General features: G+C 40.6%; 1 protein-coding gene across 1 annotated transcript in view; it reads left to right on the top strand.

Annotated features, from left to right (window-relative positions):
* Positions 1-3,243: 3,243 nt before the first annotated feature.
* Positions 3,244-13,980, top strand: part of LOC105868630 (complement decay-accelerating factor-like) — a 33,074-nt gene continuing 22,337 nt past the window's right edge. The window contains exons 1-4 of the mRNA XM_075996881.1: positions 3,244-3,660; positions 4,458-4,649; positions 5,240-5,339; positions 11,748-11,833. Of these exons, the coding sequence (XP_075852996.1) occupies positions 3,543-3,660; positions 4,458-4,649; positions 5,240-5,339; positions 11,748-11,833 (496 nt within the window). The 5' untranslated portion in view covers positions 3,244-3,542. The remainder of the gene's footprint in view (positions 3,661-4,457; positions 4,650-5,239; positions 5,340-11,747; positions 11,834-13,980) is intronic.

Here is a 13,980-nt window from a genome sequence, read left to right as displayed (position 1 = left end):
GAGGGCTGGCGAGTAGGGAGCTCACAGTCTGAGTTCCCCTTAGTCAGCTGTAGGGCCCCAAAAAGAAAGGTCCCGTTCCCTGTAGGTGCCTCCGGCTGGTGGCTATATTGTCTCTCTGGGCAGCCCCTGGTGGGTCGGGGAAGCGGAGGAGGAGGCAATATGGCATCTGCCGCTCAGCTCGGAGCTGGCCACAGGGAGGTGCCCCGAGGGAGTTGGTAGCCTGGTGCCATGTCCGCTACTGGCTTACTGCTCACTGTCAGCGGCCGTCGCTGGGCTGGTGTCCACAGGTCTCTCCACTTGCTGGGGAGCCCACCAGCAGTCCGGGATGCAGGGGAGGGGAAATGGCCGATCCACCTACACTTCCTGCCGGTCTCCGGGCTGCTCCAGGGGTCTCAGCTTCCAGTTCTCCTCCATAACCTCCTCCTGTGGAGTCTCCGGTGGTCTCAGGTACTCCTCCTTCCCACCCTCATCCAATGTAGGCTCATCTTCTTGCTCCTTTCTTCTAATTTCTGCTAGAATCTGTCTTTTCTGCAGAGACACTCTGTGTGGCGGTGTTTCTCATCCACCATCTTCTCCTGTTGAAAACAGTTCTTAATAGATGAAGCATGAAGCCTTGGGACTACTGCTCACACCTAAAGCCCCTGGGTTTCCAAGTCACCTTCTAAAATACCTATTTAGTGTCTTCCACAGAGAAGACATTTTGCTGACCGATTCCAATAAATAGAATGTAGTGTGGTTGGGTAGGAGAACTGTAAGTTTTAGAAGCAAACTGGGTTTAGATTCTGTCCTGGTTACTTGTCAGCTGCACAGACATTCGGAAACAGCTTCTCAGCCCATTTCCTCATCTGTACAATGGAGATATTAATAGTTATCTTCACTTCACGAAGTTGTGTTGGTGAAATGGTATAATGTGAATGAAGTGATTGGAACGTGACAAATTGAGGCTATATTAAAATGAACTTTAGTAAGTTATAAATGTGCATATCTGATTTATCTTAATGCTAGATTTTTATCCTAGGTCCCTTTTCTAAACTGATTAAATTCATAGTGGATTTCTTTTTTTCTTTCCCCTCAGAATGGTGGAATTATTTGAGTGGTTCTAAGTATTACTTAACAGTCCACCAAGTTATTTGTCATAAAATTTGTTTTAAAAATAAATACCAGCCAGGAAGGGTCGGTCACATCTGTAATCCTAGGACTCGGTGGGGCTGAGGCAGGAGGATTGCTTGACCTCAGGAGTTGGAGACCAGCCTGAGCAAGAGCAAGACCAACTCTACAATAATAGAAGAAAATAGCCAGACATTGTGCTGCACACCTGTAATTCCAGCTACTCAGGAGGCTGATGCGGGAGGATTGCTTGAGCTCGGGGGTTTGTGGTTGCAATAAGCTATGATGGTACCACGGCACTGTAGCCAGCATGACAGAGCAAGACTCTCTCTCTCTCTAAAAAAAAAAAAAAAGAACTCAGGATGAATTGACTGTTTAGGAAGGTGAATGCTTAAAACATTTTGTATGGCTAAACAGGGTGATAGAGATAATTCTTTTGACACTTTGCAGATCTCCTTGTTTTCACTTGTTAAATAGTTATGACATTCATTTAATAAACACTTAGTTCTAACAGGCCTCAATGTTAAATATTCCAACAGCTCGATAACTGTTGTTGACCTTCAGTGCTTTTTCGTAATGCACCTTGCCTTTCACACCAACTTTGTGAGCCTACGTAGGAAGGAATACTACATGTCTATAATGGCATTAGAGAAGGGAGTGGTGGTGAAGGTCATGAAAAGATCTTTGGGTGAGTACAAATGAAGACCTGGTACCACTTATAAAATTCTGCTGGGCCCTGACATAGTTTATTTCAAATATGGGAGCAAAAGATGTTTAACATCAAATATGAGGACCATACTTGATGGTTTTAAAAGATGCGACCCCCCTCCCAAATCTAAACTCTAAAATGTTTGAATACTGTTAGGTGTCAGTGAAAGACTATAGGAATCTGTTTCTTGGAATTCTTGTAGGATTGGTCCCGAGATCAGACAACATGGGGTCTGGTTGAGTATGGTAAGCATGAGTCAGAGAAAACCCTATTTTTGGATACTGTGGTTTTCCTCTTTAGGAAAGTCACACTAGCCAGTAAGAGCTACCAGGAAACATTCAGGAAAGAATAACATGATAAGATATAACAAACACTCCAACAGCTGGTCTGTGGTCAAGGAAACAACTGCAATTAAGGAATTTTACTTAAGCAAAATACCTAAGGAATATTACCTAGGGAATTTTACCTAATTCCTTTACCCTTTAAGGGGAAAGGAATCTAGCCTAGGACTCTGTTAACCAGACGTACGTAAATTATTAAAGGGAAACCTGTTCTCGAGCTATTCTCCAGGAAGATGAGCAACCCATCTTGCCATCAGTATCCTTTAGTATCTTTGACAAGGGCAGTGCTGGGCTGAACGGACCTTTACTCTGACCAGTACTATATAGATCTGTGGTTCTCAAACCTAGCTGCACAGTGGAGCACTGTAAATACTCCTGATTCCCAGTCCATTCCCAGAGATTCTGACTTAATTTGTCTGGGATGCAGCTTGGATATCTGGATTTTTGAAAAGCTCCCCATGTGATGTTAATGTGTGGCCAGCCTTGCAAACCACAGGCTGTTCTCAGGGTGTTCTAACAAACCTTCCTCTTAAAATCCACCACAGCCTTTAACTTTCTGGGGCTAGTTTGTTTTTGTTGTCATCTTCTCCCTCCTGTCACACTCAAACACTCCCGGGGTGGTGAATTTCTCTCGGCAGTCAGACTAGAACAATCCTAAGGTGGGATTCAAGAGGTGTCCCCGCTAAATAGGGGAACCCAGGTGAAGAGCGTGATTCCCGCCCAAACATGGTAGGAACAATGATCCCTCCCCGCCAGGCAGCTGGACCAGTTTTCTTAGGTCATTTCACACTTGCTGTTTTTAGGTTATGGAGTGTCTTAGGAGACATGCACTCAGTTGTTTTTTCCCCAACCCTGACCTTGACATTTGACAGACCTCCCAATTCAAGGCACATGGTCACCATGTCTCAGCTCCTGAATTTCACTGCTAAGCTTGGCTGCATTCAATGGCATTCAGGTCCCCTAAAAACAATTCAGAGTCCAGGGGGCACGGCCTCTGCTATTTGAAGCAGTACAGTCTCCCACGTCGCCTTCCGTTTTTTTCTTTTATTTTTCCTTAGCAAGCAGATATCTATAATACCTACCCAGTCAGCAGTGGAAATAAACACGCACTGCGTCTGGTACCTGAGTACTGTCGCACCTCCCAGGAACCGATCTTCCCGAGTCTGGGTTTCCCGGGGGCGGGTGAGGCGGGAGCCCCGCCCAGCACCTTTGACCTCAACAAACCCCTGCTGTGCCGCTGCTTGCCACACCCTGTCGGGAACACAGAGCCCCCGCCCGCCCAAGCGGCTAATTTAACTGCACTGGGAGCTACTCCCGGGTCGCCCTGGCTTCTCTAGCTGCCAACCGGGCGAAGTCCCGGCGCCGGGTCCCGGTGCCCGCCCGCCATGCGTCCTGCGGGCCCGAGCGCCTCGGTATTGCTCCGTGTCCTTGGCGGTCTGCACCTGCTGCTGCTGCTGTGGCCACCAGCCACCAGGGGAGGGCGTGATGTGAGGAGTCGTCCAGGTTGGTTGAGCCCTTAGGCTGTGTGTTTGTGTGGCGGGGGGCGGGTAGGTGGAGGGGAATAGGTCGGTGTCCGTGACCACGCAGAGGGCCTGGGGACCTGGGAGGTGAGGAAAGTGGACGTGGGTCGTTGTTCCCCTAATCCTCTACCTTTAAGGCTCAGGGCTCCGACTTCCTTGGGGCCGGAAGAGGAGCTCCACCGCCAGCCAGCTTTTGGGAGACCTTGCCGTGCTGGACCCCAGCTGGCATGGCTTCAGGGGTGGGCGCGGAGGGCTAAGGAAGCCTGGGCTGAGTTTGCCTAGCAGCCAGACCTGGGAAAGGCAAAAGCGAGGGCTCCCAGAGAGTGAATTCCCCCCAACAAGCTTGTCTAAAAGGGTGGGAGGACGAATAGCTGACCGCTCCCGCCTCTCAGCACAGAGTCCTGTCAGGTGCCACACATGGCGCTACCCACTTTCCTGTCATTTCCTTCACATTTTTTGTGTAGCTAAAAGTAGGAAAATAGAGTACAGTTTTGGTAATTAAATTGGTTACATTTTTTTTGAAAAGTGGGTATAATAATATCTATTTACTAAATATTCTTCCCAGACCTGTAGCAACCAGGAAATAAATTATACATGTGATACAGTTGACACATTGCAAATGCCATAATGATATAAATATAGGTAAATACCAAATATGTGCAAAGACATAAAGAAAAGGGGGTGACTTAAGTTCCAGATTATTCCAGACTGTTAAATATAGGGTACAAAATTAAAAAATGATGCTAATTTTTTTGTTGTTGGTTTTTAAAATACTTTTAGGTACTTGTGGTGTTCCACCCGACGTAGAGTTTGCAACACTCTCAGTGTATTATCGGGACTGGGATGAGTATCCAGTCAACACCACTGTGGAATATATCTGCATTCCAGAGTACACACAAATCTCTGGTGTAAATCGAACACGAATTTGCCTTCCAAATTTAGAATGGTCCAGTGTACCTAAATTGTGTAGAAGTGAGTATAATTTTTAAAAGTATTCCCTGTGTTGGAAACTTGCCCCCCTGCCTCCCAAAAAAAGTATTCTCAATCATTTGGTGTTTGGGGGAAAGAGTGCATCTTCCTTTGTTCATGCAAGAACTGTATGTATATATATTATTATTTAGAATGATATTTCAACGAACCATGATAATTTATTTTAAATTAGACAAACTATGTGGTAGGAATACTTATAATACTTACTATATTTATTCACAAATTTCACACGTATTAATTTGATGTTACTCAAAATAAGTATATATATGTTGCTTTTTTTTTAAAGGTACAAGATGGAAATAAAGAAATCTAAGCATAGATGTATCAGAGTTTCAGATTATGAATTTGTATATGTGTGTCTGTTAACTTTTTCAAAACTTTTTGCCACCTTTATTGAGTTATAATTGAAAAATAAAATTATGCTATTTAAGGTATACATGATTTTTTATGCATTATACATTGTGAAATGATTACCATAATCAAGCTAATTAACATATCCACTACCTCACATATTGAGCTTTTTGTATGTGTGCCTGATAATTTAATGAAAAAAAATTTTTATTCTTTCCTAGGATTTCTATGTCCTGTTCCTAAACCAGTAATAAATGGTGAAGTCAGGTTACCAGGATTCAGAAGTGAAGGTTCACTGTTACTCTTCTTGTGTCATGATGGGTATGTTTTGGCATACTGAAACTCTATATGCAAAGAAATGAGAAAACAAATTAGGGCTAAAGACTGAAGATTGTTACTTTCTGACTGGTATTCACTAGCCGGTAGCAGCTAAAACAACCCCTCTCTTCAAAGATCCATTGTCATGAACTCATCACAGTTAAATTTAGTGATATGGAGCAAGAAAGGAAGATTTCTCAGACCACCAAATTCTCTAAATAGTTTTCAGTACATATATGATTCAATATAAAATTTTACAGGAGAAGACAGAAATTTGAGATGTTGATGATACTTGGCCAAATAATCCTTCAAGTGTTAAATATGAAACCAACAGTTAAGTGACCTAAATAATGAATCTGCATATGGGTTCTTCTGTATGCAAACAAACTTATGAAATGTCATAGGCTAACGACAGTTATTCCTAGTGGAAAGTATTCTAACCTAAGTTCTTTTATAAGTTCTCTATGCAGGGAAAAGGAACTTATTGAGTACCACGAATGTCTCAGGCACTGTTGAAGCATTTACATTTATTTTCTTGTTTCATATACATAAATTAAATTATGCTTTTTTACTCTGTATGCATGTGTCCCTATTCTTTATAAACTGAAAACAACAGTATCAGTTGTCTCCTGTACTCAAAAGAAATGTCAGTTGGGTCATTAACATAAAATCTTGGACCAGGCATGGTGCCTCACACCTGTAATCCTAGGTCTTTGGGAGGAAGAGGTAGGGGGTCACTTGTGGTCAGGAGTTGAAGACCAGTTTTAGCAACAAAACGAGACCGTACACACACACATACACACGCAAAATCTAAGAAGTACCATGAGCCCTTTAAATACAAGTACATTCTATTATTCTATGAAGCCTGTATTAATCCTTTAGAGCTATTAAATATAAAATAGTCAATCATCTAATCACCCACTAATGTTTTAAAACACATTTATATTTTCTAATACATGCCCCATGTACATAAAACCTTTTCTACCTGTCATAATCATTTACCCATGCTTGCCACCTTTTTATATTTTTTTTTGAGAGTATAAATATATTTATTGTTATGCCATAATTATAGTATTTAACAGATAAGTTTTATCCTTCAAGGATTTTTTTTTTTTATTTCGGCATATTATGGGGGAATAGATTTTAAGGTTTCAATAAATGCCCTTCCCTCCCTGCCCCACAAGTCTGAGTTTCCAGCATGACCATCCCCCAGATGGTGCACATCTCACTCCTTATGTATATATATATCCGCCCCCCAACCCCTTCCTACTTCCCGATACCCTATTACTGTAGTACCTATGTGTCCACTTAGGTGCTACTCAGTTAATACCAGTTTGCTGGTGAATATATCTGGTGTTTGTTTTTCAATTCTTGGGATACTTCACTTAGTAGTATGGGTTCCAGCTCTAACCAGGAAAATATAAGATGTGCTATATCACCGTTGTTTCTTAGAGCTGAATAGTACTCCATGGTATACATATACCACATTTTATTAATCCATTCTTGGATTCATGGGCACTTGGGCTGTTTCCACAGCCTTGCAATTATGAATTGTGCTGCTATAAACATTCAAGTGCAGGTGTCTTTTTTGTAGAGTGTCATTGGATCTTTTGGGTAGATGCCCAGCAATGGGATTGCTGGATCAAATGGTAGATTCACTTGTATCGCTTGAAGGTATCTCCATATTGCTTTCCACAGAGGTTGAACGAGTTTGCAGTCCCACCAGCAGTGTAGGAGTGTTCCTCTCTCTCCGCATCCACGCCAGCATTTGTTATTTGGAGACTTTTTGATAAAGGCCATTCTCGCTGGAGTTAAGTGATATCTCATTGTAGTTTTGATATGCATTTCCTTGATGATTAGAGATGATGAGCATTTTTTCATATGTTTGTTGGCCATTCTTCTGTCTTCTTTAGAAAAGTTTCTGTTCATGTCCTTTGCCCACTTTTTTATAGAGTTATTTGATTTTTTCTTGCTGATTTTCATGAGTTCTAAGTATATTCTAGTTATCAGCCCTTTATCGGATACGTAGAATGCAAACATTTTCTCCCATTCTTTAGGTTGTCTGTTTACTTTCATGACTGTTTCTTTGGCTGTGCAGAAGCTTTGTAGTTTGATCATGTCCCATTTATTTATTTTTGTTGCTGCTTTGATTGCCTTTGGGGACTTCTTCATAAACTCTTTGCCTAGGCCGATGTCTAGGAGAGTGTTTCCAACGTTTTCCTCTAGAATTCCAATAGTTTCATACCTTAGGTTTAAGTCTGTTATCCAGCGTGACTTGATTTTTGTGAGAGGTGAAAGGTGTAGGTCCTGCTTTAGCCTTCTACAGGTGGCTATCCAGTTTTCCCAGCACCGTTTATTGAAAAGGGATTCTTTTCTTCAGCGTATGTTTTTGTCTGCTTTGTCAAAGATTAGATGGCTATATGAGGATGGTTTTATATCAGGATTCTCACATCTGTTCCACTGGTCAATATTCCTATTTTTGTCCCAATACCAGATTGTTTTAATTACTGCAGCTTTGTAGTATAGTTTGATATCTGGCATATTAATACCTCCCATTTTGTTTTTGTTGCCTAGAATTGCTCTTGATATTCGGGGTCTTCTTTCGTTCCATACAAAGTGTAAAATTATTTTTTCTATATCTGTGATGAATGCTGATGGGATTTTAATAGGTATTGCATTGAATCTGTAGATCAGTTTGTGTAGCATAGACATTTTAATGATGTTGAGTCTGCGGATCCACGAGCATGGAATGGATTTCCATCTGGTTACATCCTCTGCTATTTCCTTCCTCAGTGTTTCATAGTTCTCCCTGTAGAGGTCTTTTACCTCCTTGGTAAAGTATACTCCTCGGTACTTTAATTTCTTTGTTGCTATTGTGAAGGGTATTGAGTCTTTAATTTGGTTCTCAATTAGATTGTTGTTGGCGTATACAAATGCCTCTGATTTCTGTGTATTGATTTTGTATCCTGAGACTTTACTAAATTCATTGATCAGTTCCAGGAGTTTCTTGGTTGAATCCTTGGGGTTTTCTAGATATAATATCATATCATCAGCAAACAGTGAAAGTTTGATCTCTTCTGCCCCTATTTGGATACCTTTAATTCCATTTTCCTGTCTAATTGCTGTAGCCAGGACTTCCAGCACTATGTTGACTAGAAGTGGAGATAGTGGGCAGCCTTGTCTGGTTCCAGTTCTAAGTGGGAATGCTTTCAGTTTTTCCCCATTCAGTATGATGTTGGCTATGGGTCTGTCATATATGGCTTGTATCATTTTTAGGTATGTCCCTTCTATGCCTATTTTCTTAAGTGTTCGTATCATGAAAGGGTGTTGAATTTTGTCAAAAGCTTTTTCTGCATCTATTGAAAGAATCATGTGGTCTTTGTTTTTGCTTCTGTTTATATGGTGAATTGCATTTATAGATTTACGTATGTTGAACCATCCCTGTATCCCTGGGATGAAGCCCACTTGGTCGTGATGGAGTATTTTTTTGATAAGCGTCTGGATTCGGTTAGCTAAGATTTTGTTGAAAATTTTTGCATCTATATTGATTAGGGATATGGGTCTGTAGTTTTCTTTTTTTGTTTCATCCTTTCCTGGTTTAGGTATCAGAGTCATATTCGCTTCATAAAGGGTGTCGGGGAGGCTTCCGGTCTTCTTGATGTTGTGGAATAGTTTCTGCAAGATAGGTACTATTTCTTCTTTGTAAGTGTGGTAAAATTCGGGTGTGAAGCCATCTGGACTGGGACTTTTCTTTTTAGGGAGATATTTAATTGCTGTTTCTATTTCAGCAGTTGAGATTGTTCTGTTAAGGGAATCTATTTCTTCCTGATTGAGCCTAGGGAGGCTGTGTGTTTCTAGAAATTTGTCCATTTCCTCCACATTTTCCAATTTGTGTGAATAAAGACTTTTGTAGTACTCATAAAATATATCTTGTATCTCTTTGGGATCAGTTGTGATATCTCCTTTTTTGTTTTTGATGGAGTTTATTAGATTTCTCTTTTCTGGTTTTCCTTAACTTAGCCAGTGACGTGTCAATTTTGTTTATTTTTTCAAAGAACCAACTTTTTGTTTTGTTAATCTCCTGAATAGCTTCCCTGTTTTCAATTTCGTTTAGCTCTGATTTGATCTTGTTGATTTCACTTCTTCTGCTGGGTTTGGTGCTGGTCTGTTCTTCTTTTTCCAGTTCTTTGAGTCGTTTCATTAGATTGTCTATTTGTGATCTTTTTGACTTTTGGTTATAGGCATTTATGGAGATAAACTTTCCTCTCAGAACTGCTTTAGCTGTGTCCCAGAGGATTTGATAACTTGTCTCTCCATTGTTGTTTTCTTCATAGAATTTTTTTATTTCCGTCTTGATTTCTTCATTTATGAAGTAATCATTTAGGAGGAGGTTGTTTAATTTCCACGTTTTTGTGTCGAAATGTAAGTTTCTGTTAGGGTTGATTTCTACTTATATTCCACTCTGATCTGAGAAGGTACATGGTATGATTTCTATTTTTTTAAGTTTCTTGAGATTTTCTTTGTGTCCTAGGATATGGTCAATCTTAGAGAATGTCCCCTGAGCTGATGAGAAGAATGTATATTCAGTGGATTTTGGGTAGACTGTTCTGTAAATGTCAGTCAGACCCAATTGTTCTAGAGTTTTGTTTAAGTCCATTATTTCTTTATTAATTTTCTGTTTGGAGCATCTGTCTCATGCCGTCAGTGGGGTGTTGAAATCTCCGGCGATTATGGAGTTGCTATTAATCCATTTGCTTAGCTCCAGTAAGGTTTGCTTTATGAATCTGGGTGCACCTAAGTTGGGTGCATATATATTTGAAATTGTTATCTCTTCTTGTTGAACTGTGCCCTTCACCATTATATAATGACCCTCTTTGTCTTTCACTACTTTTCTTGGTTTAAAAACTAAATCGTCTGAAATTAGAACTGCCACACCAGCCTTCTTTTGGCTTCTATTTGCTTGGAATATTGGTCTCCACCCTTTCATTTTTAGTCTATATGCATCCTTGCAGGTTAGATGTGTTTCCTGAAGACAGCATATCCTTGGCCTGTATTTTCTTATCCATTCAGCCAGCCTATGTCTCTTGAGTGGAGAGTTTAAGCCATTCACATTTATTGAGAGAACTGATAGGTAAGGTAGATTACTGATCATTCTGTTGGGTTGGATGTTGTTGCTATGATTTCTGTCTTGAGCCACTGTAATATCTGGCCTTTAATATCTTTGGGTTTTGGTTGTTTTTATAGTCGTGGGTTATTATTATGATGTTCCGTGCGTAACGCTGTTTTAAGTACTTCTTCTAGGCCTGGTCTTTTCTTGGTGAATTCTCTGATCCTTTGCTTCTCTGAGAATGTCTTTATTTCTCCTTCATATACGAAGCTTAGTTTTGCAGGAAATAAGATTCTAGGCTGGGCATTGTTTTGTTTCAAAAGAGTGAGAATGGTGTGGCAGTCCCTGCTTGCTTGTAAAGTCTCATTAGAGAAGTCTGGTATCATTCGAATTGGCTTTCCCTTGTAGGTTTCTTGCTTCTTTCGTCTCACAGCTCTTAAAAGTTCCTCCTTAGTTGATACTTTGGTCACTCTGATGACTGCATGTCGTGACGTCTTCCTGTTTGCATTGAATCTCCCAGGGGTCCTCTGAGCTTCTTGAACTTGTATATCAAGATTGTGAGCAAGGCCTGGGAAATTTTCCTCTATTATATCTTCAAACAGCTTGTCCAACCCGTGAGTGTTGTCTTCTTCCCCTTCTGGTAACCGTATGACGCTCACATTAGGTTTCTTCAGATAATCCCACAGTTCTTGTAGGCTTTGCTCTTTTCTCTTGTTTCTCTGCTCTATCTGTGTGACGGTTTTATTTAGTTGGAGGGTGTTATCTTCAAGCTCTGAGATTCTTTCTTCTGTTTGATCTACCGTGCTCTTGAGACTTTCCAGTGTATATTGTAGTTCCCTGAATTGATTCTTCATTTCCAGGAGTGTGGTTAAACTTTTCTTTATTGTGTCTATTTCTTTAGTAAACTTTTTTTCCAGATCCTGGAGGCCTTTTGTGGTTTCTTTGTGTTAGTTATTGAGTTGTTCTTGCAGGTCAGTGAGTGTTCTTATGATCCACATATGAAATTCCTCCTCTGTCATTTTGGTTGCCTGATTTTGGTTGGTGCCCATTTCTAGGGGGCTGGGGCTCCTCTTTGTGGATGAGTTTTCCATTTGGTTATTTATATTTTCTTAGTTCCTTCGCTTTGTCACCTTTTTAGACTTCCTCTTTTCTTTTCCTTTAAATTGTTATTTGAACTTTATAAGCTATTCTTAGTTCTGTCCATCTACTGATGGGGTAAATATTTTAAGATAATATTCTGTAGAACTGGAGGAAAGTCAAAGATGGGAATGTAACACACTCTTTTTCCATCCCTATTACTGTAGGTATCAACTAGTTGGTCCACCATTTGTTTCTTGTATCGCTGTGGATGATGAGGTTCGGTGGAATATCACAGGTCAACAATGCACAGGTAAAATTTTTAAAAATCTAAGCACTCAGGTTGTGAGGCTTAATGGTAAATAATAAATTACTTTCTGCTAATTAAGAATTTTCCACTGTGGGCTGGGCACAGTGGCTCACGCCTGTAATCCTTGCACTCTGGGAGGCCGAGGCGGGCGGATCGCTTGAGGTCAGGAGTTCGAAACCAGCCTGAGCAAAAGCGAGACCCCCGTCTCTACTATAAATAGAAAGAAATTAATTGGCCAACTAATATATGTAGAAAAAATTAGCCGGGCATGGTGGCGCATGCCTGTAGTCCCAGCCACTGGGGAGGCTGAGGCTGTAGGATTGCTTGAGCCCAGGAGTGTTTGGTTGCTGTGAGCTAGGCTGATGCTATAGCACTCACTCTAGCCTGGGCAACAAAGCCAGACCCTGTCTCAAAAAAATAAATAAATAAAAAAAGAATTATCCACTGTGTATATTTGTAACACTCTCACCTTTGAGAGTGTGTGTCTTTCCTATTTTAAAGAGGTTTTCTAGTGATGTTCCTGCATGTGTTATTTGTGAAGATAAATTATTAAGCTTTTCTTAGCCTCCATAGGATGAAAAATGACAGCAAGCTTAGATTTGTATTGTGCTTGGTCATTGATTATCCCCCCATCCTTTCTGAAGTCAAATAAGTTACACAGGGGATTCCCACCACAATTTTGTGGAAGAAAATACTGCCATTGAGACAGTCAATGTCACTCGACCCCACATCCTAAAACAATATGGCAATAGAACGTGTGTAAGCTAGGATTCTTACTTCAAACCTGTCATTTTCCATTTCCTGTCATTTTTCTAAGACCCGTAGTTATCTACATGCCTCTTCTTACAATTACAGTTATTAACTGAGGTAATTATCTAGATGTGTTTTAAGTATATTTTTTCCTTAGAGAAGTAAAGTTATGCCATGAAAAAGAAGTATGGTTTCTGCACTTGAGAATCTTAACTTCTCAAAGAAAGACAGGATACAGAAATAATATCATAAATGGATATATCCAGTCCAATTTATATCTATTAGAGACATATGTCTCCTGAAAATTGAGAGGAGAAAAAACATGCAGGCCTTTTCAATGGTTTATTTCTCTCATCCTTTTTTCTTTACACTCTTTACACTCTTACATATCTTTCTGCAAATGGCTTCTGAAAACCCTATTGTCAAAATTATTCCAAAGTTAAAGTTTTTTGTGTTAATAGGAGTAGGAAATTAGAGTACAGTTGCGGTAATTTATCAAGCATTTATTGATTGACACTCTTATACTTGGCAACATATGGGGTCAATTCATATGAAGGCAAATACAATGAACCTTACCATCAAGAAGTCTGCTCCTGTCACACCCACCACGTCCCCACTGTCGTGACCCATTTACAGGATGGAGGAAGAACACAGAACATAAAACACAAACACAGAACACAAAGAAAAACGCAGACACACGTACAAATGGTTGACTCGAGTAAAATACACCAGGTCAGTTTTATTTTTATACTCTAAAAGATTAAAGTTAGTTCCTTGTACATAACCACCCAGGTTTGGCACCGATAGCCATAATTCTGGAATGCGTAGCCTTAGGGAAGCAGATATCCCCTGACTCAGAATTTCAAGGTGGTTGCTCTAGGTATTAGGCATAGATCATGGACTGAGATTAGCAAGGATGGGCAAGTTGAGCCACAGGGGGCATTTCTCTTCCCAACTTATTTTAGGGCGACCCCTTAAGATCATCGGCCGAACCCCGGCGGCTGTGCCTCACTTACGTTGCCCCTCCCTTGAGGGGTCTTACCCGTCATTGACAACCAGCCATTTTATGGGGTGTACGCAGCAATCACAGGAACAATGTGTTTATCGTGTGGCCTCCAGACTCCGAATGTTGTGGGGCGGGATAGCTCCTGCTTACTTGCAACCCAGGTACTTTGTTATGCCTGTAGGCAACAACCTTGTTTATTACAGGGACCTTGTGTGGAACACATTACTTTCAAATGCCCTGGGTAGAACACGTACATTACTCACTAACTTTAATTCTTAAACTAGGAATATATATGTCAGTCCCCTACACCCCTCCTTCTAGATCTACTAGTGCCTCTCCTTTTTTCTTATTATGGTATTTTTAAAATTGTCACCATTCCTATCCACTACTGCAG

The sequence above is a fragment of the Microcebus murinus genome, chromosome 23 (assembly GCF_040939455.1).
Source record: "Microcebus murinus isolate Inina chromosome 23, M.murinus_Inina_mat1.0, whole genome shotgun sequence".
NCBI classification, from domain to species: domain Eukaryota; kingdom Metazoa; phylum Chordata; class Mammalia; order Primates; family Cheirogaleidae; genus Microcebus; species Microcebus murinus.
This window is presented reverse-complemented; position numbering and strand designations above follow the sequence as displayed.